Consider the following 27,870-nt stretch of genomic DNA (forward strand, 5'->3'; position numbering starts at 1 on the left):
CATACCTGTGGCCATGGCCTTAGTCCAAACATGAGCTTATATCTCAATCCTATCTCTTAGAGGCTGGGGTCAAGTAACTTGACCCAAGGCAAGTTACTTAATTCTTCTGAGCTTCGGTTTTTACATCTGCAAAATGGAACTACTGCTAATAATTTATTTTTCATAGTATGGTTGTGATGATTAAGTAAGGCAGAATAAGTGAGGTACCTAGCACAGTGTCTGGCAAACATTACATATTCAATAAATAGAGTTCCCTTTCTTATCTCATTTTTTTTTTTTTTGGCACACATTCCACATTCTTGATATTCCACAGCAGAATCAATTACTGACTGCTAAAGAAGCTCTAGTAATGACAGTTGTCCAGGTCGCTATCCATAACACCAACCATAGAAAAGTTAGTCCTTACCCCACGTAATTTATTCCACTTCTCTGGGTTGCATTAATTAATACCACATGGTCATTGTCTTGTCTTTCCCACTAGATTGAGAACTTCCTGGAGGCAAAGAATGCTGTTTTCTTCATTTTTAATACCGACCTTCCCATGTTCTAGAACTGTACCATATGTATTCAGTTTGAATCAGTTCATTCTCTTTACTCTGAGAAGGAATGGCTTCATGCCATCCAGCTTGTGGAGGCACCATGTACAGCTTTAGGTTTAGATTTGAGCTTAAGTCCCAACTCTGCCACTTACTGGTTGTGTCATCCTGGGTTACTTTCCTTTCTGAAGGTCATTTTCCTTTTTTATAAAATGTTTTAAGGCTTATGATTCAGCTATAAGTACTTACTACATTTCCATTTAGCTTTGATTTTAATGAGGGTAAAGCCAATTTTACTTATTGATTTTTTTCAAAACTTTGGGGTTTTGCTTGTTTAAGTGTTCAAAAATATGACTTATTCTAGAACAAATGGTGACCTTGGGTAGCTCTCTTTGGAGAAGGAGTCCCTAGCAATAACTTGACAAGTTTCAATACTATATCAGGGTCTAACCAGAAGTCAGGGTCTAACCAGAAGGCAGAACCATAACTAGTTATTTGAGAAAAAAAATGAATATAAAAAACCTGTTAACTACGTAGGTAACTGAAAGGGCAAGTGGGGGACTCTATGAGATCATGGTGGTAGCAACTATAAGAAGCCACTAGTAGGTTGGTGAAAAAGTAACTGCAGTTTTGGCAATTATTTTTAACCTTTTGAACTGCAATTACATTACCAACCTAATGATTCCCTATAGTTGAAAGAACCAAGAAAATTAAGGGGGGGGGGAATGTAGAGGCAGAGGCCCCGCAGAGCTTGGGATGAGAGGCACTGGCTGTGGTGTGGGTGTCTCTGAGAGGACATGATGAGACTGGTTCCACCGTGTTGAGGAAACTGCAGACTAGATCCAGCTGATGCCACAGAAGGCACCTCAGTTGCTCCAGGAAGATGGAGCACCTTGGTGGGGTGATGTTTACAGAAACCTCAACCAAGCAAGGAAAGCTCCCAGAGGGAAAAGCACTGTCCCTGCGACAGCAAACAGGAGCAGGTAGTTAGGATCAAGCCCTTCTCAATCCTCAGCCTTAATCTCCCTCTAGCGCTGCCCTGCGTGTAAAGCCTAAAAGGAAGCCCAACACAGAAGTGTGGTTCGCAGAGTATCACAAAGTACCAGAAGCTGAACATCAGGATGTGTTTGGGGCTGAGAGAGAATAACTGAATAACTGGCACAAATGTTCAAAGTGGCCATTGCAAAGTGGCAAAGGGTAGATGACAAGTGGGTCTGATGCCCCAGGACCATACGCATGCACAGGGCTGTGGGTCCTAAGAGAAGCAAGGAATTCCAACAGAATCTTTGAATCCAACTTTTGTGAAAGGTTGGATTTTGAATGGGCATTATAACACACATGGAGAAGTAAGTACTTGGCTGGGTATTTCATCAAATCTCACTCGTTACAATCATCATTTTAGTAAAAGAGCAAATATCATTATGTGTAACTGTTTTAATAAAGACTTCTGGTTTTACGTTTACTAGAATGAGTAGAAAATGAATGGTTCTGGATTTTCTATTGGTAGTGTCACTTAAACAAATGCCCACACTAAGACAGTATCATGCCAATGAAAGAAATGAAAGTATCATGCAACCAGATGAAAGATGACACATCAGGTGCATCAGGACCCAGAAGGTACATTGTGCAATTATATTGATCAACTAAGTATATGCAACAACCACCAAAATGACATAATCAAACATTCTCTTTCTTAGACAGTGGAATTTTGTCATTGGAAGATACTGCTGCCTGGAATTATAGATAAGAAGTTGACAGTAGGAGAGGGTTCACACTATTTATAATATCCGTGATTTTAATCACCATTCTCTGGGTTTGTGTATATAACAGTACGTGAAGTTTCTGGCCCCTGATTTGAAGTCTGAAACCTCATAGAAAGGTCAAAAAAAAGTTAGTTTTGTTGGTTTCTCACAAACCCAACTCCTATCTTGGTTCTCCTAGTAAAACACTTCTTTCACCACCATTCTGCCTCAAGTCTCAGTCTGAACTCGAACGCACGCCCTCGGGCACACCCCTCCCAGTGTAAATGCAGAGATACTCAACCTGCTTTTTACCTCCCTCTGTCCAATACTAAGCTACCCAAGAAGGATCTCAAAAGACAGCCCTTTACGTTTCTTAATTTTCTGGTGTTCTTTGTTCAAGCATTGTTATGTTTCAGAAATACCTGAAGGGAATAAGATATTTGTCTGGTTAACACTAGATAACTTAGGAAATCAGATCAGCCTAAATAGTAAATGACGCTTCATCTTGATGCAGGAAATGTTACCCCCACTTGCTACAATTAGCATGTGTTTTGGTATCCTGCTTGACATTCTTCTTTGCATAAAATTATACAGCTTCAAAAGGCAAACACCTTTCTCTTCCCTCCAACTTATGATTCAAGAACAAATAGTCAAATGATTTTAGAGAGGGAGGAAATGATACTCAAAAATGGTTCACATTGAAATTTTTTTTGCTAAGAGAAATTTTAGGAATAATTTTAGAAAGACCAAAGGTGCTGAAGAATATGGGCAGAGTAAGACAGACCGAAGTATTTTGGATCATAGATAGACTCCTTTTATGATGTAGCAGGTACAGATCCTAGGAGCTCCATAACTTCACCGTTTCCTGACTCCTTTACATGCTGGGAAAAAACTGAGATCTTTCAGGATTGGTCAGGGAGGAGGAGTTTCCAGCCTCCTTTGAGTCCTTTGGGGATCAGAGGACCCTTGATTATGTGTGGGTTAGTCCTAGTTAAAGGGCTCTCTATGGCTTCACTCTACAGAAAGTGCATTGGGTCATTTGAATGTAGATAAATGAATGCAGAGCTGTTTATTTCTGTAAACATGCTAATAGGACTAAAATATTTTGTATTCTACCATGATTGATCTGTGATCTCCATTTCCACCTTTCTCAGAGTTAAACTTTTAGAATTCTAGTAGTATCACTGCTTCTGTTATATAGAGGGTAGTGTTTAAGATTTCTCGAATTCAAGTCCTAACTTCTCAATTTATGTGATCCTCTTAGTGCTTGAGTCTCTCCTGCACCCCCACCTCGCCCCCCCAGAACTGAGATGATTAGAACAAAACCAGTGGTTATAGAGATTCAGGGAGTTCATTCGTGTGAAGCCCCCAAGAGCCTGTCACACTTGTAAATGCTCAGGGGATATTAGCTATTGTTTCTGTCACATGAGCTACTACTACCATTTTGAATGAACGAGCTTATATTCTTTGTATTTAATCATCCCCGTTTCCTTATTGTTGGTTATTTGTAAAACCAGAGCCACCTGGGCTATTGTTAACTCATTAGCAATGAAGATGGAGTTTGACAATTTTTTTAAACAACTGAGTTACTTGTGTTTTGCATAAGTAGATTGGCAAGCAGCCACGCTCCATCGTCCCCTTCACCTGTTGTTGTATATTATTGTTCTCAGGTGCTTAATGTTATACTGAAAGCCTGTGAATAGGATAAGAGCTGGAACACAAGCTCCATGAGGACAGAGATCAGATCAGTCTGGTCTGCTACTGTATCTCCTGTTTCAAGTATGGAGCTTGGGGCCTTGCACATGGTAGACACTCAATAATCCTTATGAAATGACCATGCAAATGAAAGAAGGGCAAGAACTTTGTCGAAACCATTCCCCTGTGGGGACAGGGCATGGGTTTCCACAGAGAGAGACAGGTGATTCTCTGTGCCCACTAACACTGATCCGACGTAGTCAACTGCAGGAAGACACGTCTCTCAGACCAAGAATGCATTCAGGGGCTGGCAGGCAACAGTCAGCACACTCTTTTCTACTTGTTGAGGAGAACACAAGATGGAAAATAAGAAAACACCCATGGTCTGAACATAAGTGGGGCTGAGAGGGAAATGGGTCAGGCAAGCAGCCAGGATATTTTTACCAGCTCTTTGGGACCACAACTCAAGTAGTTCTTGAAGGGTCTAAGACTTCTGTATTGGGAGATCGGTCTGTTTTAAAGCTGTTTGTATTTTTCTGATATGATTTCCTTGCTGCTCATGGTTAGTTTAACTGAGCCAGTACTAAGGAGAAACAAGCAAGAGCCTTGGGGTTGACCTTTGAAAGGGGTCTGAGTGGGTGGGGGCCATGAGAGAATATAAAGGGGAAGCCCCCTCCCCACAGGAAGATGCTCTTTCCAGAGGTAGTCTCTGCCAAATCCTCACGTGGTGTTGTATTTTAACAATGAAGCCTCTTCCTTTATGATTCTAAGTAGAAAATAACCACAGGAAAAACTTTGCTTCAAGCCATGAGATAGTACTTACCAGAACTATCTATCCTCCCTCTGTCATAACCAGAAAATTCTCCAAAATACTTAAAACGTATAATTTCAGATATCGGACAATAGGTAGCACAAGAGTGTGATCCTTGAGAAAAGGCAACAAGTGAGGTGAGCCCACCCTGGCCAGGCTTTCTGTCCAATTGTGGTACAATGAGGGGAGGCCGGAGTCCGGTCATCTCACCAAGGTGAGGAGACAAAGATTGGAGAGAGAGGAGGACAAGGTGGCACGAATTTTCAGGGCACAGTATCTGAAAGTAGGGAGCTACACAGAGAAAGTTCCAGAAAGACCATAGGGTTCCCTTGAGTTTTCAGCTGAACACTAAGCTGCATGAACCTCAGCTAGAGACCAGCTAGAACAACTTTTGAGGAAGCACTCTTCCCAGAGTTCACACAGAGCTAGGAATTGTTCAACTTCCCACCAGCCAGAGTAGGAGAATTACCCAAAGGACTGAAAGTCCTTCTTGAGAGCTCCTTAGTCCATTCTAGATGGCAGCTGGGCTGGTGGAGAGGGATAAAATACAAAGCTCCAGTCAGTCAGAACCCCAGCTCAGCTTCAAAAAACTAAAGGTGGAGAGGAAGGAGAGGAAAAGGAGGGAAGGGAGAAGGGTGTTCTATGAAGGGTTGAAGGGAGAGATATTCTAAGAAGAAAAAGACAAGTGATTCACACATTTAACATTTTATAGAAATGGGAGAATAAGTATTATAAAACAATGTGGCTGAAGAATCTAAGGTGTACCTATGGTGAAGAAAGTCCTAACTCCTTTCTACATATCAAATCCACTGCAGTGGGTGGTTTAACTACAGCACATGTAGGCCCCAAGGCTTTTTCCTCACAGGCATTTCAGATGAGGGCACTAGCAGTGCCCTAGAGAAGGCAGGACAAGAGAGGCTTCTGGCCTTCTCCATGGGGGCTGTTTACAGAATGGTAACCCCAATGATTTGGGGGTGGGCTATCCCCAGACTTTTAGAGGAGAAAAACAGGATGCTTCCTCTGGGGTTTTCCGGAAGTTAGCTTCTTTCTGCTGACTTCCTTTTGCAAATTATCATGGCCCATAGCAGGCTTGGGGCCATTAGGTATTCCCAGGTGCCAGCAAGGAGGATGTGGCCAGGACTACGCAGTGGCCTGAGCCATTCCCATGCACTGCTTAGGTCCTGAGCCTGGGAGGACCTGCCTCTCATTAAGTGATGAGGCCCAGCGACTTCACAGACCTTGTACCTACCTCAGGGCGATCTTCTTATGTGTGAATAGAACTCCAGATGGAAGCACATCCCTCAGTAAAAACTCTGGAGATGTGAGGAAATACACAGGTGTCGTTTCCCTCACTGACTACAAAAGCAATTCTCTTACAAGCAGGGCCTTGATTATTGTTTTGTTGCTTTGGGACTCTTTCCTGAGGTGACCACACAAGGCTTGAGACTTCATGTTCCACCACGTTCTTGGTTTACGCTCTTTGTTGTCCTCCAGAAGTGGGAAGGCAGCTTCTCATAAGCTGTCCATTTCACCACAGTCCCCACTGAGAATTCCACCATCCCACCGTCCAATTCCCACCAGTGCTCCCCATGAACATGGGTCTTCATAAGAAAGAATGTGATGCAAAGCTTGTCAGTGACATGTTTTTAGCTTTATTGAAATTCTTCCTTACAAAAGTTCTAATGTATTTTAGGCCAGGCCTAATTGCCGTTAGTCCCTGAAATACAGGTCCATGGTGATTTCCATGTCCTCTTAAGTAGGTATGTAAACTAGTAGACTTTTATTTTTAAGGTTCAAACACTTATCACCATCATTTTTATTTGATGTAAAACAAGATTTTCATTTTCCCAAATGAAAAGACCAAATAAGAATGGCATGCCGGTCTTCATCAGTGGTGTAACTGGGTTCTTTGCCAGAACTAACCTGGGAATCTATTTCATTTCATGTGATATCTTTCCATCTCTGGTCTTTTTTTTTTTTAATACAAACTTTGCAATGTGCTGAGCTATGTAGTAAACAGTGCTATGTTTATATATGCATATATATATTGGCTCTGGAAAAAAAAATGCATGAGTACATGCGTGTTATGTAAACATAGCAATTGGTCAGAAGGAGAGTCTCATTAGGACATTAATGAATAACAAGCATACTGTAAGCAAAGAACCAATAGCACATATTGGTTTAGTTGTCAGCCAGGAACTTTGCTGTTCCCATACCTGGAGGGTCCCAGGTGCCAGTGTCCCCACACAGGGTGATGCTCACCCAATTTGACAGGTGACAGGTGCCTGTGAGTCTGGGACTCCCCCCAGTGAGGTGGGTCTGTGCTCCCTCACCACCGTGTCGCTCTCCTAGTCCTAGGACACATAGATGGCCCAGTTTGACCTTTTCCTTGAATCAAAAGCAGCATATGATCCACCTATCACTGGGAGAGGGGTACAGGTTGAGGATTTGCAGAGGCCCAGGGCCCTTTCTTTCACCAGAGATGATAAGGAATCCCATTTCTTTCTATGCCTCTAGAGCGCATCAGGACATGTGTTCTCCTGACCACAGGATCACACGCAAAGAGGCCTGGAAGGTTCAACATCATCACTTCAAAACAGCTCTGAGACACAGACAACTTGGCTTTAACCCTGACTGCCAGATGACTGAGTGCTGGTCTCGGTGTAACCCCAACAGCCCCCACATCACCCTCCAAACCACCTGTCCTCCTATGTGGATGGTTGGCATGGAAGCCAGTCATGTCTGATTGTGCAGTCACACCCCATAGGCTTTGGAGTATGTAAACTTCTAGTCACACAGGTCTTGCACCTGAGTTTCTTGCTCAAGCCTAGCAAAGGCACTGTAAGGTTCAGGTGGAAACAACGGTCTCTGTCATTCTCAATTTTATGACTTACAGCCAGGTGAATGGGTCAGTGGAGTGCTACTTGGAGGTAAGGTCTTACTTACCAAAGCTAACGTGCCTTGTAGAAACGCTGCAAAGTGGATAAATGAATTTAGCACTCAGGATACTAGGTAGCACCCATGGCAGTCACTCAATAAGTGTTCGTTGCATGCCCCTTCTCCAAATCCAGATGAATTCGTGCAGGTGACTTGCATTTCTTTCTCCCTCCGACAGCTGGCCTCTCCTCTGTGTCACTTCCCCAAATTAAAAAAGGTGTGCAGAGCCAGAGTAAAGAGGGAAAAATGAATCTTCAGTATTGTCTCTTGCTAGGAAGGAAGAGATGTCAAAACTCTTGGCCTGAGGTTTGGGAATTATCTAAAATGTGAATGAGCTCTTGTAAGTCCCTCCCATCCTCATGGCAGCATTTGTCTTCAATGGACTCTCAGAATTCACCTGTAACTGACAGACCAATGGGCACGTGGATATTGAGGCTTGATGCCTGGTGGTTAGGAGGCAAGGCAACATGGCCATTCAGTTGACCTGGGCTCCACATGTAGGCACTCTGGCGGAAGGGAGAGACAAGCAGTAGATCCCAGAGTTATTTGGAGCAGATGTCCAAGAGAAGAATGACAACGGGCCACCATGGTCCTGGGATATGGATAATGGGGTAGGGGGCTGCTGGACTAGGCAGGGAAGAGGTGTCATCAAGGGAGCCCCACGCCATGGCCCCAGCCCAGGAATGCGGGAAGGAGGCTGGGCAGTAGGGCCTGGACCTTGGCTGTGTCTACTTTCAGTGTCTGTTGCACGTCACCCCAGCATCCTCAGCATGTCCGCAGTTTGTTACCCCCCATTTGGAGAAGCTGCAGCTGAAGATGCTATCCTCTGTGCCCTTGCAGGCGACATCATCCATCCAAATCCTCCCTGTGCCTGTGGAGACAAGCGAACATGATCTTTTACCAGATATGCAGGAGAGCAGGACAGAAGAGAAATGGGGGCACTGCTGTGTCTGTCCTTGACCAGGCTGTTCCAGGCTGTGCGGGTAGTTCTCAGATCTAGTGGCTCCCATCTGCCCTCTCCATCCCCCCAAGACCAAATACTTATTTTCTAGGTTCAGTCTCAGGAGAGCAGAATAACAATAAATGAAAGTGGTGATGGCAGTATTTACTGAGGATCTCCTATGTGTCAGGCATTTTACACCTATGATTTTCCTCCATTCTCACTGTGGTGCTGGTGCTTTGAGATAGGTATTAATAAATCCATTTTATAGATGGAAAAATCAAGGCTCAGGAAGCAATTGGTGCAAGGTTGCTCAGCTTGTTAGTGGAATCTGAACTCAAGCCCAAGTCTTACCGCCTCAAGGCCCATACTTTATATGAGACACACACTGCATAACTTTTGAGATATGATATACTGCAGTCTTTGATGATGAATACTCGGGCAGGGCCAAATCAGAGAGATGGTGTCAGATGCTGGATTGGACAGATCCAGTGCCCCACAACCAAGCAAGTTAGTGCCAACATTATCTCCAATCTTTTGACGTTTAAACCAGATGTTTAAACCAGACGTTTCCCATTCTATGTGCACAGAACAGGGTGCTGGAATGGCTGGGGACCCTGGAATTTAACATTATAACTAGACATATATCGACTGATAAGCAGAAGAAGCATTCCTAACCATAATAATTAGGTCAGACCCCAAAATACAAGGTCCCTAAGACAGTCTATTTTAGTTTTGCCTGCAGACATCCAGCTCGTAAGGGGACCAAGCTGCTGTTCTGAAGGTGTCCATGCAGGGGAGCCTTTCCAGGATTTCCCAGGATTGTACCTAAGCCTTGAGAGACATAAACTTGGCATTGAGGTTCCTCAATAAATGTCAGGGAATAAGGCAGCTAAGTGAGGCTCCAAGAAGGAATGGAGAGAGCTTGTCTGAGGTCAGAGTGGTCAGTAGAGAGGGCAATGAGCTGTACCAAAAGTCACCTGGAGTCCCCACTTATGAACTGGCAGGACCATCATCCATTGTTCTTGTGGCTTCTCTGCGCTGATGGCCAAACCAGGCCCCAGAAGGTGGGAGCCCATTTGGGAGCCCTCTGGAAGGATGACTGAGCTTCAGGGCTCCCATGCAAGCAGTGCTTAGAGCTTTGCTACCAAAGTGTGGTCTGCCCGGCAGCCTTGGCATCATCCAGAGCTTGTTAGAAATGCAGAACCTCAGGTCCTGCCCACGACTTGCTGAACCAGAATCTACCTTTTAACCAAGTGGTTATGCATTGATGTAAGAAGTGCCGGTACCGCAGAAAAAGGAGGGCTTTGTAATAAGTAGGACAGACCTCAATTCAAGTCCCAGCCACATCTGGAGGAACGTTTCCTTTTTCAAACTGGGAGGTGATTTCTGGAACGGGAGACTTTTCATGCCAAAACCAAATAAGTTCTAGGTAAACTGGGATGACCGGTCACTCCAGCATCTTCATTTGTTAGGTCTAGGAGCCGGTACCAAAAATTATGTGGTTAAATGAAAGGTCACCAATTGCGTTTCCACATTACTGGCTGTGACAACCAGGGCCTGTTCAATGAGGTACTACAGTCCTGTGTTTTGATGTGAGCCCTGCTTCCTTCCCATCTCATCTCTCGGTAGCCAGACAGTCTTTCCTCGTATAGGGATGGTCAGCAGTGACTATTAAACCTTAAAACTGTCCCTCACTCTCAAGCTGCATGAAAGAAACCCTGTACAAAGAACATCAAGGGACCCTCTAACCCCATGCTGCCCAATGTATCTCCCGCATGACTAATACTTCTGTTATGCAGAGATCTGAAGCATCTTTTGTCTTGGGACTGCCAAGCAGTGAACACGGGGACAGAGGTAGAAGAGATGTCTCTTTCTACTGTCTTCTTGGATGGTGTTTCTTCACCAGAACCTCTTCCCTGCCAGATACCCTATGCCTCTTACACAATAAATCCTTCGAGACCGAGCAATACTTTGCAGATTAAATGTCTCCTGAAAAACATATCAGTTGACAAATTGGTATGTTTCCTACAGCCTAGGAAAAGGCTGTAGATTAGTCACACCCAAAACAAATAAAGGGGACTGAGGAATACAGAACAGGCCTAAGGCTACCAGCCCAAATGCGAATAGAGGATTGCAAAGCTCCAAACTCCAGTTGGTGTTTAGCCAGGGAGTCCTGGCTAATGTTCTGTCATGGAAGAGCTAATAAAACGAGAGGAAGGTTGTGAAATCAGCAGCACTGAATATCTGCAGTTACTACACAGCCCAGAGGTAAAGGGCCAATGAGCCAGGGAACCATCTCTGGTCCTCGCTGTGTGAGAGAAGCGAGAACTCCCACGACTCTTGGTACCAGTCATCACTTTGCTTCAACTGACCTGATTACTCAGAGTGTGGCCTGAGGACCAGGAGTGGCAGCATCCCCTGGGAGCTTGTCAGAAAGGCGGAGTCTTGGGCCCACCCAGACATGAATCGGGGCCTGAATTTTAACAAGATCTCTACGATTCACATACATATTCAAGTCTGAGGAGGCCTGCCCGAGATCAGGTCTGCAAGTCCACTCACGTGCTTTCTTTGAGCTCTCTAACAAAGCTTTGTAAGGTAAGCAGGGTAGGTGCTCTGCTCCTCACTCTCGTCAAAACAATGGAGAAACAGGCTGACGTTTTTCTCTTGGGGATGCAAACTTGGGACTTCTGACACTTAGAGCACTAGGGGCTGTGTGAAGGCGATATTGTTAGAATGAGTCAGTGGAGATGTTCTTTTATGCTTATCATTCATTCATTCACCCAATATTTGAGAGCCTACTCCTTGCTCAGCACTATTCTGGGTGTTTGGACTATGTTATTGAACAGAAAAAGATAAAACGACAATGACAAACATCTCTGCTTCAAGGAGCTAACATAAACAGCTTCTGTATGCTTACGTAGAGTAATATAAAAAGGAATAAGCTACACTGCTACAGGCTTCCTTTGGAGCCTCACACAGAGATCAGCAGGACAGCAATCAAACAGATATTTCAGAGATAAGAAAACAGAAGAGAGAAGAAAACTGAGGCCCCAGAAAGATTAAGTGACTTATCCCATAACTATTAAGGGGATGAGACTATGACCCCGGCCTCTGACGTCCAGCCAATCCAGTCCTTCTTTCTTATAGAATCACAGTACACAGTATGCAGCAGACACACTGAGCTGGTGGATGGCAAACTGTGGACCAATGTGACCCACTGCTTGCTTTTGTAAATAAAGCTTTATTGGAACACAGCCTCACCATTTGATTACAATTTGTCTATGGTTGCTTTCAAACTACAACTGCAGAGTTGAGTAGTTGTGAGAGACTATCAGGCCCACAAAGCCTAAAATATTTACTACCTGGCCCTTTAATGTTTGCCGAGTCTTGCGCTAAGCTATCTCCCAGTAGTTGAATTTTATCCTAGAAAAAAAGGGCAAAAAAATGGTAATAATGATATGATTAGGAGCAAATCATATCTATCCAGCTGCAAGTCTGTCTGTGTAGGTACCCACCTTCACCTCCATTTCGTCTGTCTCACAGATTTTCTCTGCGGGCCCAAGCCCAATTCCCAGCTGTGCTTGATTTTGCTCCCGTCCATCTCCTCCTAGACCTGGTTCTACCCATCACCCCTCTATCTTCCCTATCCACATTCTCTCCCTCTGCAACATCTCTTGGACCAATATACAATTAAAAAACAAAGAAAAATCCCCCCAAACATTTTCAAGTCTCTCTCATTTGTATCTTGCTTTGCTTTTACCCAGGGAAACTGATAATTTGACTATTGAGCTTTGTCTAGGAAAAATTTTACGGTGCCAGACCACTGAGAAAACTGCCAGGCAGTTTCTTGTATTACACTGGGGAGGATTCAGGTTAAGCAGGCACAGAAGTTTCTTTCTCCCTCCATCCCTTTCTTCCCTCTCACATTTATCCAGTACCGATTATGTCCCAGGCACCGCTCTGGGATTTGGAGCTATAAAGAAAAAGCCCTCAGGATACTCATACATATATCAGAGATCAGAGAGTGAAAGGTGCTATGATACAGATATACTCAAAAGAACCCCTCTGGGAGTACAGCATTGAATGGGGTGGGCACGGAGAAGCGGATGGAAGGAGCTAGTAAAGCTCCCCTCAGGAGGTGATAATTGAGCTGACTTTAAAAGGTGAATAGGATTTAGCTAGATGAAGAAGGAGGGAAGGCATTTCAGACGGAAGGCACAGCACAAGAGAAGATAAGAGACATGAAACAGCTATGTGAGTCCAGGAAACACACGTGCATGCATATGGCTGAAAAGTGAGAAAGGGATGGGAGGGAGGCAGATGAGGAACAGCCTTGGGGACTAAGCTAAGGAAACCAAACCTGATCCTTGCAATCACCTTTCAAAAGTAAAAGGACGGAAGCTTGGAGAGCTTAAGCAATCTGCTCTAGGTTACCAGCTAGTAAGTGGCAAATGTGGGATTCTAACTTGGGGTTGACTCCTGAACCTGAGCTCCTAACCACTGCTCTACCTGCCTGAGCTCCTAAGGCAAGAGCGGTGAGAATAAAAAGAAGGGGACAGATTGCAAGGATGCCAGAGAGGTAGACTGGTGGAATCAGTAGAACCTAAGGAGATAAGGGGACCAAATAAGGAGTAGAGGAGTAGGAGGAGGAACAGGCCCTTAGTCCTGATTGGCAGGGCAGGAAACACACCCAGAAAGAAGCAGAGCCAATGGAGGGAGGGGCTGAGGGCTTGGGAGCCCCTGTGAGGCTGAGGAGTGGGCATACGGGGATTGAGAGTCGGGGCACCAGTGGGGTAGGAGGCTGTGGGCAGAGGGATATCTGGACCTGATGCTCAGCCCAGCCCGCTGCAAGAAGAGGTGAGCATCCCGTTCTCTCTGTCCCCATAGCTGCTACGACATGATAGCCCTTGCGATGCTGCTTAGAATCTTTAAACATGTCTGCCTCCACCTCCAAACTGAACATGTTGAGATCAGAGACTAGGTTTCCTCAGCTCTGTGCCCCAGCACTGAGCCCAACTCCTGGCCCAGGAAAGAAGGGAGCACAACCTGGGCTAGGAGACTCAGCTAGGTTGGTCCTTTCCCTTCCCTGGGCCCTCATTTCCCTCTGTATACCCATTCATAACACCTGGCTGCCTACCTTTCAAGATCTCGAATATCACATTACTGGACTACAACGGTGAAATATTGGTGCAAATTTGAGGTACACATGAAAGCAAGTCTGGCTTCCCATTGACTGGTTTAAAGAATCAAGGGCCAATTTTAGAACTTCTCCATAGGTCATATGATACAAAAATCAAGGAGTGGATAAAATACATATAAAAAAAAAAATCTAGGGGGGATGAAAGAGGCCACAAAGTCTCGGTTTTAGGCGAATGCTGCCCATGACATTCACGGGGCCTATTTTGGCTTCTCTAAGAGTTTATAATTTTCTTTTCCAAAAAGATTTGACTTTCACCTATTAGGAAGAAGTCATTAGACTCAAACATTGAAAAGCGAGGACTGTTCTTACTGTTTCTGTTCCTTATGTAAACAAAAAGCGCATTTTTTCTTGAAGAAGAAAACAGGCTGAAATCCAGCACAAAGTTTTAAGTGGGGGGGCCCAAATACCCTGTCCCAGTCGGCCGCCCTCCATGGAGCTGGACCCTCTGAACTCCCTGTGCACTTCGGCCTTTAAGTAGAGAGGCCAATGTGTGTGGGGTCAAGTGGCCGCTCTCTGACAGCTGTCACAACAGATTTCAGTCAGTGTGATCTGACTTGAGCTTTGGAGAGGAAACCAGTCCTAGGATTCCTTAGCCTGCTTGGGCTGCTGTAACAAGGTACTACAGACCGGGTGGCTTATAAACACCAGAAATGTATTTCTCACAGCTCTAGAGGCGGGAAGTCCAAGATCAGGGTACCTGCGTGGTCGGGTTCTGGCGAGGGCCCACTTCTGTGTTTAGACTACTGACTGCCCCATGTATCTTCACAGAAAGAGAATATGGGAACTCTTAGGGGTCCCTTTTATAAGGGCACTAATCCCATCATGAAGGTTCCACTCATGACCTAAGCACTTCCCAAAGGCCCCACCTCCTCATACCATCACATGGGGGTAGGATTTCAACATAGGAATTTGGGGTAGATAAAATATTCAGTCCATAACAGTGACTCAGGTCTAAGGGACAAGATTCTGAACAAGAATGGCAGCAGCTTGGAGTGGGGGTGAGCAGAAAGGCAGCTGTGAGAAGTGGAGGGTTCCACGGCCAGTCTGTATGTGAACAGGCTCCATTTCTCTATCTTGAGGGACACATTGGTCCCTCCTCTCATGCCATACCACACGCCCCTTTAGCCAGTTAGCACAGCAGGTTGGGCAAAGAAAAAATGTAACAATCAGAACTGTCTGAAGACAGACAGGCTTACCTGGGGACAGTGAGCTTCACTTTGCAGGACGTATCGTGGAACAGGCCAGGTGACAGATGGCAGGATTGCAGCCAAAGGGACTTGAGCTTTGGAGAGATCAGTCCTAGAATTCCTGGGCCCCCTCCTGTGTCCTTTTCCTCAGGAGAACCTTACCTTGCCCAAATCTAGCCGTCCGGGCCACTTCCTGCGAGCCCCGGAAGCCCAGCATGCGGCACACCACGTCCCCATCCTTCTTGTCCCAGCCGTCATCGCACACGGTGCCCCAGCGCCGATCGTGGTACACCTCCACACGGCCCTCATGCGGCCCCGAGCCGTTCACCAGCCGCACCATCAACGCCTCCAAGCCACCTGTTGGGAGCAGCCCAGAATCACCACTCTGCTCTGGAACCCCCTGACCCCCAAGGACTTTTCCTGACTCCCCTCTACTAACCTCCTCCCTTGTAAGGAAAAGGGGGCTGGGGCTACAGGCAAGACCAAAATGATGGCTAGTAGAAAGCATGGTGTGTCACCACTGTCCTTTATCTGCTTTCTTCCCTCCACATTTTTTCTTTTAGTAGATTTTAGTTTTTAGAGCAGTTTTAGGGTCACAGCAAAGTTGAGAGGACGGTACAGAGATTTCCTACAGACCCCTGTCCGCACACAGGCACAGCCCCCCCCACTATCAACACCTCCACCAGCGGGGTACATGTGTTACAAGTGATGAACCCACATTGACATATCATTATCACCCAGAGTCCATAGTTTACATTAGGGTCACTTTTGGAGTTGTACATTCTGTGGGTTTGGATAAATGTAAAATGACTTTTTGTCCACTATTAGAGTAGTTTCACTGCCCTAAAAATCTCCTGTGCTCTGCCTGTGAAAATAGATTCCTAGGCCCACTCAGACCCACTGGATCAGAATCTTGGTGGCAGCAGACCGGGATCTGTATTTTTTAAAAGTGTCCCTATTGATTTTGAGGTAATATATATATATGGGGGTAGCACCGGGAGTGACATGATTAGATGATCTAAACGGTTCCTTTCGGTTCTTGTGATTCCAAGACCAGGGAAGAGGTCAAAGTCTATCTTTTTTTGCAGCAAGAAATCGCTTGGGATATGGAGGGTGGAGGTGGAGACAACGTACTATGACACAGTGACAAGCGGGTGACACGGTGCAGGAAAACTCCTATGGGAGCGGGCAGAGAAAACAGCCAACCCGATGGAGTTCTATTCCCCCTAAGCACTGCAGCCTTGGACTACTTCTTTCTTGTTTTGGCCAGGTAACTTGGCAAAGACCTTCGTAGGTCCTTAGAGGAGATGGCAGAATTGAAAAACCTCCATCCGTGCCACATGAGAAAGTAGACGAGTCAGAACTGGCCATGTGACTGTTACTTGCTGATGGGAAATCCCAGAATATTCTGCACAGGGAACCAAAGAAGGTACCAGGAAACCACACCATTCCCAAGATGTCGAAAGATTATAGGGTGACGACTTTGACAGGCTCTTCAAAATGTTTAATGCCATATTCTACGTATCCTGCACCTCTCCCCATTCTCCCCATACACATTTCCTGAACACATAAGCTCCCACCAGGTTGTCAAAAAAACGCTGAGGATGAGCAAGAGAGTGCAGAAATCCAGGAGAAGGAAAACCGGGAGAGAAGCTGACAGGCAGAGGCCGGGTCTGAAAGAGAACTGCTGGAGTAGTAATGACATTTAACCCGGAGCCAGCAGCAGCAAATGAGGCCTGGCCCCTGGCTGGGGGCTTGGCCCTGGGAAGCTGGCAGAGGTCAAAATATCAGCCTTGATTTCTCACAGACCTGCCTCGCCTCTGTCAGCACCCTGTCACAGTGGCAGTGGGACATGTCAGGCTGGGAGGCCTCCAACAGAAGCCTCAGTGTGGGGTCATAAGTAGAGGGAAAGTGGCAGGAGGATGTTGTGGGTGCAAGCAGCCCAGGCAGAGTTCAGGGTCAAAATAACACAAAGAAGCCAGTGGGGGGTGGGCTGCGTGGGATTGAGGTTCAGAGGTTCCCCCTTATCCTCTCTGCTCGGGCCAGCTGAACTGTGTTTATATCTTTGTTTAGCCAAGTAAGTGACTGGCCATCTTGTAGGGTACACCCATGAACAATAAGTACTTTAGTGGGAAAGACTGGCCATAAAACTAGAAAACAAATACAAATATAACTACGGCCAAGTATTAAGGAGTGCATAGATGGGAATGGGGGAGAGGCACAGAAAGGCAATGAAGAGTGAGGGGAGGCGCCATTTTGGATGCGGAGACTTGGGCAGAAGTTTTCTTGTACCTCCTCCCCACTCCCCACCCCGGCCATTTCAGGGGCACAGATGTTTATAGGACAGGGCCTCTGGGTTGCTGTTTTTTTCCCCGGTTGCCCCAGATTTGGGATCAGAGATCCTCCTCTTTTATATAGAAAAGCAGACAGAGAAGAATTCTCTCAAATCAAAGCTACAGATGTCACCATTACTTAGTACACGGCATTACTTTTAGGTAATAGTCACACAGTCTTTGGACTTTTCTAATCATCACATGATGATGATTAGCAGAAGACCCAGATCCTCTTAGGAATGTGAACTGAAGAAATGGAGAGAGCTGAGGAGAAGCAAAAAGAGGCAGGGACAGTGTCATTTATAAGCCATGTTGGAGATGAGACATTGGAGAGGAAAGACATGAACCCCTAGTGTTATGACCCGAGAACTGCCTTGGATCTGAATGACTTTCTCTTCAGGCTCTGAAAGTCCCACTTGTATTATGAATCCTGATCTTCTAAAGTTTTCCCAGGTGTCCTTATGATAAGCCCACTCACTGAAGTGACCCAATAAGGATCTGGTCCTTGCCAGCAAAAATACCCAAAGAGAGCACCTGCAAGTCTCACACACCCATCTAAGGGCTGCTTAGCTACTTGTCTCTTGGTCCCTGGGTGAATTTGGGAATTTGGATGGAGGAAAACAGGGTGGTGGTGGTCCCTGTGGTGAGCACAGGGGAGAGGAAAGAGGCTGGATCTGGACTCAGGCACAAGGTTCGAATTCTGACTCCACTATTAGCCAGATGTGACCTCTCTACGCCTACCTTCTTCTTTCTTTTTTTAAAAGTTAGTTTCAGGTGTACAAAATAACATAATGATTAGACATTTACACCCCTTACAAAGTGATAACACCCACCCAAGTCTACTACTCCTCTGATACCATACGTTGCTATTACAATACCATTGACTATATTCCCTATGCTACACTTTACATCCTATGACTATATATAGAGGGTGCCAAAAAAATGTATACATATTTTAAGAAAAGAAATAGCGGTATTAAAATTGTAATAATATATACCAATAACGAAAGATGAATACAAGTCATGTGTATATATTTTTTGGCACCCCCAGTATACAAGCATATACATATATAATACTAAATATATATATTTAATTATACTCGACATGTAATATTATTTTATATTAGTTTCAGGTGTACAGCACAGTGGTTAGGCATTTATATAATCTTTAAAGTGATCCCCCCATAAGTCCAGTACCCATCTAACACCCTACACTGTCTTTACAATATTATTGACTATATCCCCCATACTGTATTTCACATCCCAGTAACTATTTTGTGACTACCAATTTGTACTTTCTAATGCCTTCACCTTCTTCCCCATCTCCCAACCCCTCTTCGCTCTAGCAACCATCAGTTTTTTCTTTGTATCTATGAATCTATTTCTGTTTTGTTTGCTTATTTATTCTGTCCTTTAGATTCCACATATAAGTGAGATCATATGGTATTTGTCTTTCTCATTCTGACTTAGTTCACTTAGCATAATATTCTCTAGGTCCATCCATGTTGTTGCAAATGGTAAGATTTCTTTTTTTATGGCAGAATAATACTCCATTGTATAAATGTACCACAATTTCTTTATCCAGTCGTTTATTGATGGGCATTTTGGTTGCTTTCATATCTTGGTTATTGTTAATAGTGCTGCAGTAAACCAAGGGGAGCATATATTTTTTTGAATTGGTGTTTTGGATTTCTTTGAATAAATACACAGGAGTGGAATTGCTAGGTCATCAGGCAGTTCTATTTTTAATTTTTTGAGGAACCTTCATACTGTTTTCCATAGTGGCTACACCAATTTGCAATCCCACCAACAGTGCACGAGGGTTCCCTTTTCTCCACATCCTCTCCCACACTTGTTTGTTGATTTATTGATGACAGGCATGAGGTGGTATCTCATTGTGGTTTTTATTTGCATTTCTCTGATTAGTGACATTGAGCATCTTTTTCATATGTCTATTGGCCAACAGTATGTCCTCTTTGGAGAAATGTCTCTTCATGTCCTCTGCCCATTTTTCAATTGGATTGTTAGTTAGTTTTTTTTTCGTGTTGAGCCTACCTTCCTTTTAAAATGGTTATAATGGTGGGGAGCAATAGCACATGTCCAGGACTTGGCACGACATGGGCACCTCTCGCTGTGAGCTCCCACTCCTGGCCAGTCAGCACTTTGCCCAGCAACGTGTAGGTCATCTTGTAGGGGTCTCCATGAGTTGTTGAGGATGGCTTGGATACACTGGCCCTAGCAGGGACATATGTATCCTTGAAAGCTTCTTTGCAAAGCAAACCTGCTGTGTGTGTGTATGGGGGTGGTGGTGGATGAATCTCATCCTAATGTCCTCTGCTCTCCCCAGGGCACAGTTCCTGGCTCCTTAGTATATTAGAGGAGGGGGACAAGGGCGTCAGTAGAAGACCAGCTCCTGCTGTCAGCAACTTTCTGCTCTCTAATGTGAGCTAGATGTGATTCGTTAAGCGAGGCAGCTCTGGAATGGCCCTGGAATGTGGCACTAGGGCTGAGCTACTGTGGGGCTCTTAGCACAAACCTTACAAATCTCATATGGGGGGATTCTTGTCACCAAATGAATATTTCTTTGCTCTCTTTGCCTTGCAAATATATATGTAGGAAAAACAAGGTCTCAGATGAAGCAAGCCTGGTCTACCCCAGACTCCCCTGGCTTTGACTATCTGCCCTCCCCTCCCTCCGGAGGAAAGGAGCTTGTGCCCCTCTCTCCGGCTTCGAACACAGGAATCCTCTCCACTCTGTACCAGGCCTGACAGCTGCTCATGCTGCCTCTGGGAATGGAAGGGAAGTTGACAGTATCTCTTGGGAATCCCTTCCAGGATTTTAAAACCAGCATCTGGTTTCATTCACAGGGCACTGGCATCTCCAAATGGCTCCAGTGTTTTTTTCATCCAATGATTTGCTACCTTGTCTTACTCCGTATGCTTTGTGCTTATAATTGGGGAGTGAGATGCATAATATCTCCCTCTTTCTCCAGCATCTGGTGGGAGCACAACCGAGGTTAGCTTCTTACTCAGCCTTTCAGTGGGTCTTGGGGGGACAGCTTAATGGCCAATGACTACCATCTCTGAACTGGTTTCCAGGGCTGGGGGAGCCTTAGAACTATCTGCTACTGGCAGGGCTTGTTCACACCTGGCTCAGAGCCATCCTCAAACCCAATAACAACAAAGCCAAATTCTGGGTGCTACCCAAGAGAGATTTCAAGTCAAGGATGGACAGTGAAGGGAATTAATTAATGTATACTCAGTTCCCGCTACATATCAGGCACTGTGCAAAGTGCTTCATACATGCATTTTTCCCATTTATTCTTCACAGTAGCTCCATGAGTTAGTTATTATGGCTCTCACTTAACAGAGAAGAAAATGAGCCCAGAAAAGTCAAGTAATTTGCCCATGGTCATACAGCTGCTACAAGGTGGAGCCAGGGAAAAGAGCAAAGGCCTTTCATTTTCAAACCACAGAGATGACTGTCAGGCTGAATACTTAAGACAAATATTTAATAACATCCCTCTCCATACATAAAGTACCTTTCATCTATCTCCAAATAGCCCTCTGGGGTTTGCAGTAATTAGTGTCTTTAGGAGTAAGGAAAAGAGCCTTGGACTTAAAGCAGTGGTTCGCAGCCTCATAAGAATTTTCTGGGGCACTTTAAAATCTACCGGTGTGCAGGGATAGTTTCCAACAGTTTGCATGTGATGCACCCATCGCCAGTGTTGAGAAGCATTGTTAGAAGGGATGGATCCAGAATCAAGCCCCAGCTCCACAGCTGTCAGGCCTTATGAGTAAGGCATGTAGATGTCACCTCCTCTGGGAGGGTTTCCCTGACCTGTGGCCCTAGTATGCGCTCCCCACATATGAGAAATATTAAACTGCTATTCCCTCTTCTAGGTCTCTCTGTACTCACCAGTGTAAGCTCTGTGAAAGTGACCGCCGTAGTACCCAGTGGTTCCCACTTGCAGCCGCACTTGCAGGCAAAGAGCCTGGCACGTCACAGTGTTCAACAAACGGTAGAGAGTGAGTGAGTGAGTGAGTGAGTGAGTGAGTGAGTGAGTGAGTGAGTGGGTGAGTGAGATTCACAGACCTTTGGGAGTCTCTAGAGACAGAACTGATCCCTAAATTCCCCAGACACTGCTTGGCGGTGCATCAGAAGGGCCCCAAAGCCCAGGGAACTTTGCTTCTAAAGAAAAGGAGAGGCGGGAAACCCAGCCTGAGCCTGAAACATCACAGCTCCTTTAGGTTTGTTTATCCTGACTTCCAGGGCCCTGCCAAAGCAAAACAAGTCGAAAGAAAGGAGGTTACGGAGAATAGAAATAAACACATGGGGCTGGGAAAATAGGCTCTGATTTTCTGCAGCTGCAGAGGAGAGCCTGGGGGATAATCTGGACCAGCTGCCCATTAAGGAAGTTGAACTTTTATTCTCTTGTGAAGAAAGAACTCCCCATGCCCCCAGCCGGCCTGCAGCCCAGGGGCTCTGCGCCCCACCTCCCTATGGTGGAAGTTGGACTGCATCCTTCTCTAGCCCTGACACCTCTCTGGTCCCTGACATCCACGGAAATGTGGTTCCTATTGGGAAGGACAGGAGCCATCCCACAAGCAAACTAAGGAATTTCTGGCCCGGCTCTGCTGGAGGGCATCGTTTTTAAAATGTGGTCTGGCCTGTGGGTGTGCTTTATAAAATGCTATTTCCTAATGGTAATTAGGAAACTTAATATGTTCTTAACTCAGTATGGTATTTATGCCTCTTCAAAGCACTTTTGTTAGATGGTCTCATTTAATTCTTTGCAGTCCTCCTCTAAGGTGGGTAGTATCATACCCATTTAATAGGTGAGAAAACTGAGACTCAGAGAAGGAAAGTGACTTTCTCAGGGTCACATGATAAAATGGCTACACCTGGGTCTCCAGACCCACAACCCAGCTACTGCATTATGTCTTTGATTGCGGGGGGTGGGGGGGTCACACGGAGTGCTCGGGATGTTGCTGAGTAGAAGGAGTAGCAGAAATGTCTCCCAATTATCACTGCACTCATCATGCTGGATTGGTTTTAACTGTTGACTCACCCATTGGTCTTCTCAACTCTACTGCGTGTTTGTTGGAAACTGGGATTTTGTCTTGGCTGATTTTGTTTCTCTAATGCCCTGCTCATGGCTGCCTGGCTCTTAGTAGGTGTTCAAGGAAAATGTGTCTGATCAAATAATAAATGAAGCACTTTTCCTGCCCAGCCCTGAACCAAAAGCTCTCCACATTGCAGTGGCAGGATGTCACTAATGCCCTGAAGTTCTGCTCAGAGCTGGAGTCACTGGGCAGCCCAGGATAGAGGTGAATCCTTTGCTTTGCTTTTGCTCTGGGCGTCTTAAAGGGCAGTGAGTGGTCAGTGAGGGTCAACAGGCTCTTAGGACTAGTAAGAAGTGCTATGGAACCAGCAGAAAGTCAATGATGCTGAGCTCTCATCTTATCAGGCCTATAGCTATGAGGAGGTGTGATGTTTATATGGCATCATAAAGGCTTCATGGACCCGCTGCCTTTCCCTCCAAGTCCCACGACTAGGACCCAGTGGCCTTTCCTAAGAAGGCTCTTTCACACCCTCTGCCTGAACTCACGCTTTCCCTGCCCTGTCCTATTTCCTCAGTTCTGCTCTCCTTCCAGGTCAAGGTCTGAGACCCCTGTCTGGAATGCTTCCCCATCCCTGTATTTTAAATCCTTGAACACAGGACATGACCTGCCTCTAGCACCATGTTGACCACTTTCTAGCTCCATGACCTTGGGCAAGTAATTTCATCTCTCAGAATAGTTTTCTTCTCGTCTGGGATAACCACACATACCTTAGGGAGTTACTCTGAAATATACATGAGCTCAATGACTGGGTGGTCGCTTCTCAAAAAATAGTGTTGAACTCAATATAAGCCCCAAGGATTGTGGTGGGAGACTGAGGCACTGCAGGGAGGGGCTTTTCCAACCTCTGAGTCAGTGAGGACACTCACCATGACCCTCTCCTACCACAGCATCTACAAGCTCTCCGAATGTCCACAGGCTTTGCCGCCCTCTCTCATCTTCTCTTTCTTCCATCAGAATTCTACAACCGTGTTCTTTAGAAGAGAGGCTGAAATCTATGTCAGGGGAAGTAAGTCCTTGTAGATAACTGGTTCCAAGTACACCCCGAGGGTGTTTTCCATTATCAAATGAAGCTGTGAAGTTAATGCAGCGGCCGCTAAAGCTGATCCAGTCACATCAGAGACACCATGGGGACCTCCCAATTTTAATCTGCAGTGCCTTCAGCTTTACCTCCCCTCCTAAGAGGAGAGAGTGCAGGCTCATGGGGATTAAGAGCAATCCCTGAGTTTGTTTGCATTGCAGTCTACATACGCCGTGTAACCATTCCTGGTTTTAAAGTATGTCTCAACTTAAGACTTTCTTTGTCCAAAACCCACATCAAAGACTAAAACATTTCGATTCTTCAGTGGTGCCAAGGCGTTGTTTTTGTAGAGAATTCCTTACTCACCTTCCGTCTGAGGTTTGTGTTACTGAAGGAGTTGTCTTGCAGGGCAAATCCCAGAGACCATGGCATGTTTGCCAGGGAATTGGGAATGCCAGTCCTCGTGGGAGTTGCCTACAGGCCCCTCTTGGAAGGATGAGCACAGCAGTATCCGCTAAACATGGGCAATGAAGGACATGGAGACGTAGCACGGACAGGCTCCCTCACTCCCTCACCATGAAAAAAATAGGTGCTTAGGGAACAGTCAAACTGGTTACCTCCACTCACAAGTGGGAAATGCCCTGCTAGACTACCAGTTAAAAAAGCAAATCTTCTCAAGTTCCACTTACACACTTGGCTGCTAATTCTTAACATAAACTCCAAACACTGGCATGTTTATTTTCTTCTAGTTATCCTTCAGTTTTGTCTTTCAGTTGGTTCCTGCTTTCACTTAGCATGTATTTAGAATACAAGCATTAGCGGTCCTGTTAATGACCTCTTAGCACTGCTAGAGCACCGAGTCCCCCGAGTCCCTAAGGGGGCTTTCTTTCTCCTGCCTAAGCAGTTTTTCCTCCCCAGGGCCCAGGCTGCAGCTCTCCTCTCTTCCCTTTTATAAGACATGAATGTAACATGGCTTTCTAGCTCAGCTGTTGCTAACTCTTAAGTACCCCTGCCACACACGTGTATTTCACCATCTGGCTTCTGACAGGAGCCAGGCCTTTGGTTTCTCCATCCCCTCTTGAGTCTATGTGAAGCCATCACATCAAGGGCAACAGGGATTAATCAGAACAGAAACATTTTCTGCACATAGCAATGTAAAAGTTCTCTGGAAAGGGGTCACCAGGAAGCTTCCAGGAAGAGTTACTGGATTTGGTTTTGGAAGACTTATGATGGGCTCGTGGCAAACCGGAAAGTCTGGAAGGCCAGATCCCATTCTCTGCAAAGAACCAGGGAAGAGGAGATTGTGGCCTGGGGGAGGTTGAGGGACTGGCCTCCGGGTTGGGTCAGAGAGGCCTCGGATCTCTGGATTTCTACTCCACCCTGTGCTGTTCCCCAGAGCTCACGTCTCATCTTCTTCTCGGAACTGTGTTTCTGAAAAACAGGACTTTTTAAATGGGGAGCATCTCAGACAAGAGAAGGAGCGGGAGCAACTGAGAAACAGGAACTTGGGCTGTGGACCTCTCCATGGGGAGGAAGGGTCTGCCCACCCTGTGCCCCAGCACTGGTTGTGGTATTGGGGGACGTCAATGAGAGCCGAGGCTTCGTTACCCCTTGGTTCTGGCCCCAGCCTCCCCATGGTCAGTCATCTCCCATTGCTGTCACGTCACGTCCTGCTTCCCGTCCACCCTGACTTCCCAGTGCCCAGATGTCAAGCCTGAACTTTTGACCACTGATCCCCTCTCTGGCCTTATTTTTTGTTTCTTACATCCCAAACCTTTGCCACGTCAAACTATTTGGGTGTATCAAACAATGTTCTGCTGTTTCGTGCATGGTTCTCTTTACCGGGAACAGTTCACGTTCCATGTCCACCTGTTGGACACCACCTTTGCGTTTGAGTCAAAGACACATTACCAACTGACCGCCATAACAGGAGGCAAGTTAGCCGCTGCACATACATCTACCGCGGCCCTCACCATACTCTACTGTGATCGTGTGTCTTTCTCAACCGCTAACCTGTGAGCTCCCCAAGGTGAGGCCGGGCCTTACCCATTTTTGGTTCTCCAGTCCTCAACCAGTGCCTGGTATATAGCAAATGCTCACTAAATGTTTGCCAAGTATGGGAATAAGCCAATATTGTGTTTCCTAAATGTCTTCCTTCCTTCCACACATCTATCTTTCCTTTATGACGAAAGTGAGGGATGCCAGTTCCCCACTTCCCTAGACTCCTGCCTCCCTCTCTCTCGTCCTTGCTCCTTTCAAAGGCAGCTCCATGCCAGCCTGCTTTCTGATCCATGGACTTCAGGCCTTGGCTGTCCCTGCCCAGATTTCATCGGATTCCTACCATCTCCTCATTTATCACGTCCTAGCCCTCGTTTTGGTTTTTCTGTTGTTTTTTTTTTTTTTTCTCTCCCCTCTCTGAAGCCTCCAACTTTGCTTCAGCCAGGATTAGAAGGAGTCTTTGCCGCAGGACAAGTTTTCTGGGTGAATTTTGTGTCCTTGTGTATGTTCAGTGTGACTAGGTGTAAACTGAAGGGGGGAAAACACTTTTCTAGCTGCACACACACCCGTCCTTTGGAGTTTGCATAGTTCAAACAATCCCAAAGAATGGGAAAACCAGCAAGATGGGTAGGGCTTTGCTGCCAGGTTTTTGCTCTGGCCTGTCTCAGAGCCACAGAAGCAGCAGGTAAGGCAGCCAAGGCTTGGTGAAATGAGGAGCAAACTCTGAGACAGGGAAGAGTACCTTAAAAGAAAATGAGAATTGCTGAGGAGGGAACTAGCACCTTCACACTAAACCACTAAGAACAGACAGAGTGGTCCAGGAGGACCCCACGCTGTCAAAGGTCGGAAGAATAAAAGATAATCCGAGATAGTAGCAAAAGGAATCCAGGCCAGACAGACCTGATCTGTGTCCTGACTCTGTCCCTTCGGAAGTCTGGTGACTTACGGCAGGTTTCCTGATCTTCTTCCTCCAGCTTTCCTCATCTCTCTCCCATGCACATAAGCATGCCTCCTGAATATTACTGTGAGAATTAAGTGAAATAATGTACACAAAAACTTTACTCCCCGTAGTGCCAGGTACAAGTTTGTTGACAGTATTATGTGAGTGGTTAATTTTTCTTAGAAGTTGGTTTACTTTGAAATCATGTTGTTGCTGGGGTATTAAAGTTGTATGAGGTATTAAGGATGTACGAATGGAGGACAATTAAGTTTGCAAACTTAATGGTCTGAACTTTTGTATGTGCGGTGAAGTGAGTAAAGAAATAGAATTGGATATAAAAGGTCCAGTGACTGTCTGTCGCTCTCTCTGCCTGAAAAAATGCTAACTTCTGGTGCTACGTCATCCTAAACAGATTCCTGGAGCCACTGCTTGCAGCCAGCTGTAGGTGCAAGGAGAGGACGAAGGGAATTCATGGACTCCAAAGGACTCTCTTTGCATCCTTATTCTGAAATAGAGATAGAAACATCTCAGCAGCTAGGGGGAAAAAAAAACAACAACTGTCTAGAAGTCACCATCCTGATAATTTATTTTGAGCTTATACTGCACATTGGGGAGCCCACTGCCCCCTCCCTAATTTACTTCCCTAAATATTAAAAACATGCACAAGATGTTAAACGTTTTTCAAGTGTTCTGAGATGCCACTGATAATTATCAACACACATTGGCTGGCTTAGAATTGACCGCTGGGTATTCTGCATATTTTTCTCCATGTGAAACCAAATTGAGGAAAACTTTTTAAACAATCTGAACTTATATCCTGCTTTAAATTCATGCTGTGGGGCTTAAACAAAACTGGATCCTCTACCTACCCCCTAGCTGCAAAAATACAATTTATTTTTCTTGCAAATGGACCATATAAGAGGGTAAAACAAACATCTTTCTATCTTGAGATGTGTGTATGGAACTTCTCCTTCTCCAATCCCGCCAAACTCCCAAAAACCAAACATGTAACAGAATGACTGATATTACCCTTGCCTGAAAAACAAAACAAAACAAAACAAAACAAAACAACAACAACAAACCCTTCATCAACTCATCAAGCAGAAATCAGATCTGGATTCTAGACTCAGTTTGGCCATGACCTAGCCCTGGGACTGTGGGAAGTCTCTCCAGCTCTCTGTGACCCTGTTGAATGAACTGGTGGGGTGGGGTAGGCTTGGAAGTGGGAGAGGGGTTGATCTGAAACTCCACCCCACTTTAAAATCTTGTGACTCCAGACCAAAACATGGGTAAACAATTACAAGATCTTGTAAAAAGTACTGTGATATTGACTTAAAACATGGGGTACTGTGCAGTCTTCTCTATGGAATGCCTCCTTTGAAGGAACCCCCAATTTCCCATTCT

The 27,870-nt window shown here is 45.5% G+C and overlaps 1 protein-coding gene across 1 annotated transcript in view; it reads right to left on the reverse strand.

Moving 5' to 3' along the window:
• Positions 1 to 6,415: 6,415 nt before the first annotated feature.
• SCARA5 (scavenger receptor class A member 5) overlaps positions 6,416 to 27,870 on the reverse strand; it is a 102,607-nt gene continuing 81,152 nt past the window's right edge. The window contains exons 8-9 of the mRNA XM_081075634.1: positions 15,214 to 15,408; positions 6,416 to 8,592 (exon numbers count right to left, since the gene is read on the reverse strand). Of these exons, the coding sequence (XP_080931760.1) occupies positions 8,456 to 8,592; positions 15,214 to 15,408 (332 nt within the window). The 3' untranslated portion in view covers positions 6,416 to 8,455. The remainder of the gene's footprint in view (positions 8,593 to 15,213; positions 15,409 to 27,870) is intronic.

The sequence above is a fragment of the Rhinolophus hipposideros genome (assembly GCF_964194185.1).
Source record: "Rhinolophus hipposideros genome assembly, chromosome: 16".
Taxonomy (NCBI): domain Eukaryota; kingdom Metazoa; phylum Chordata; class Mammalia; order Chiroptera; family Rhinolophidae; genus Rhinolophus; species Rhinolophus hipposideros.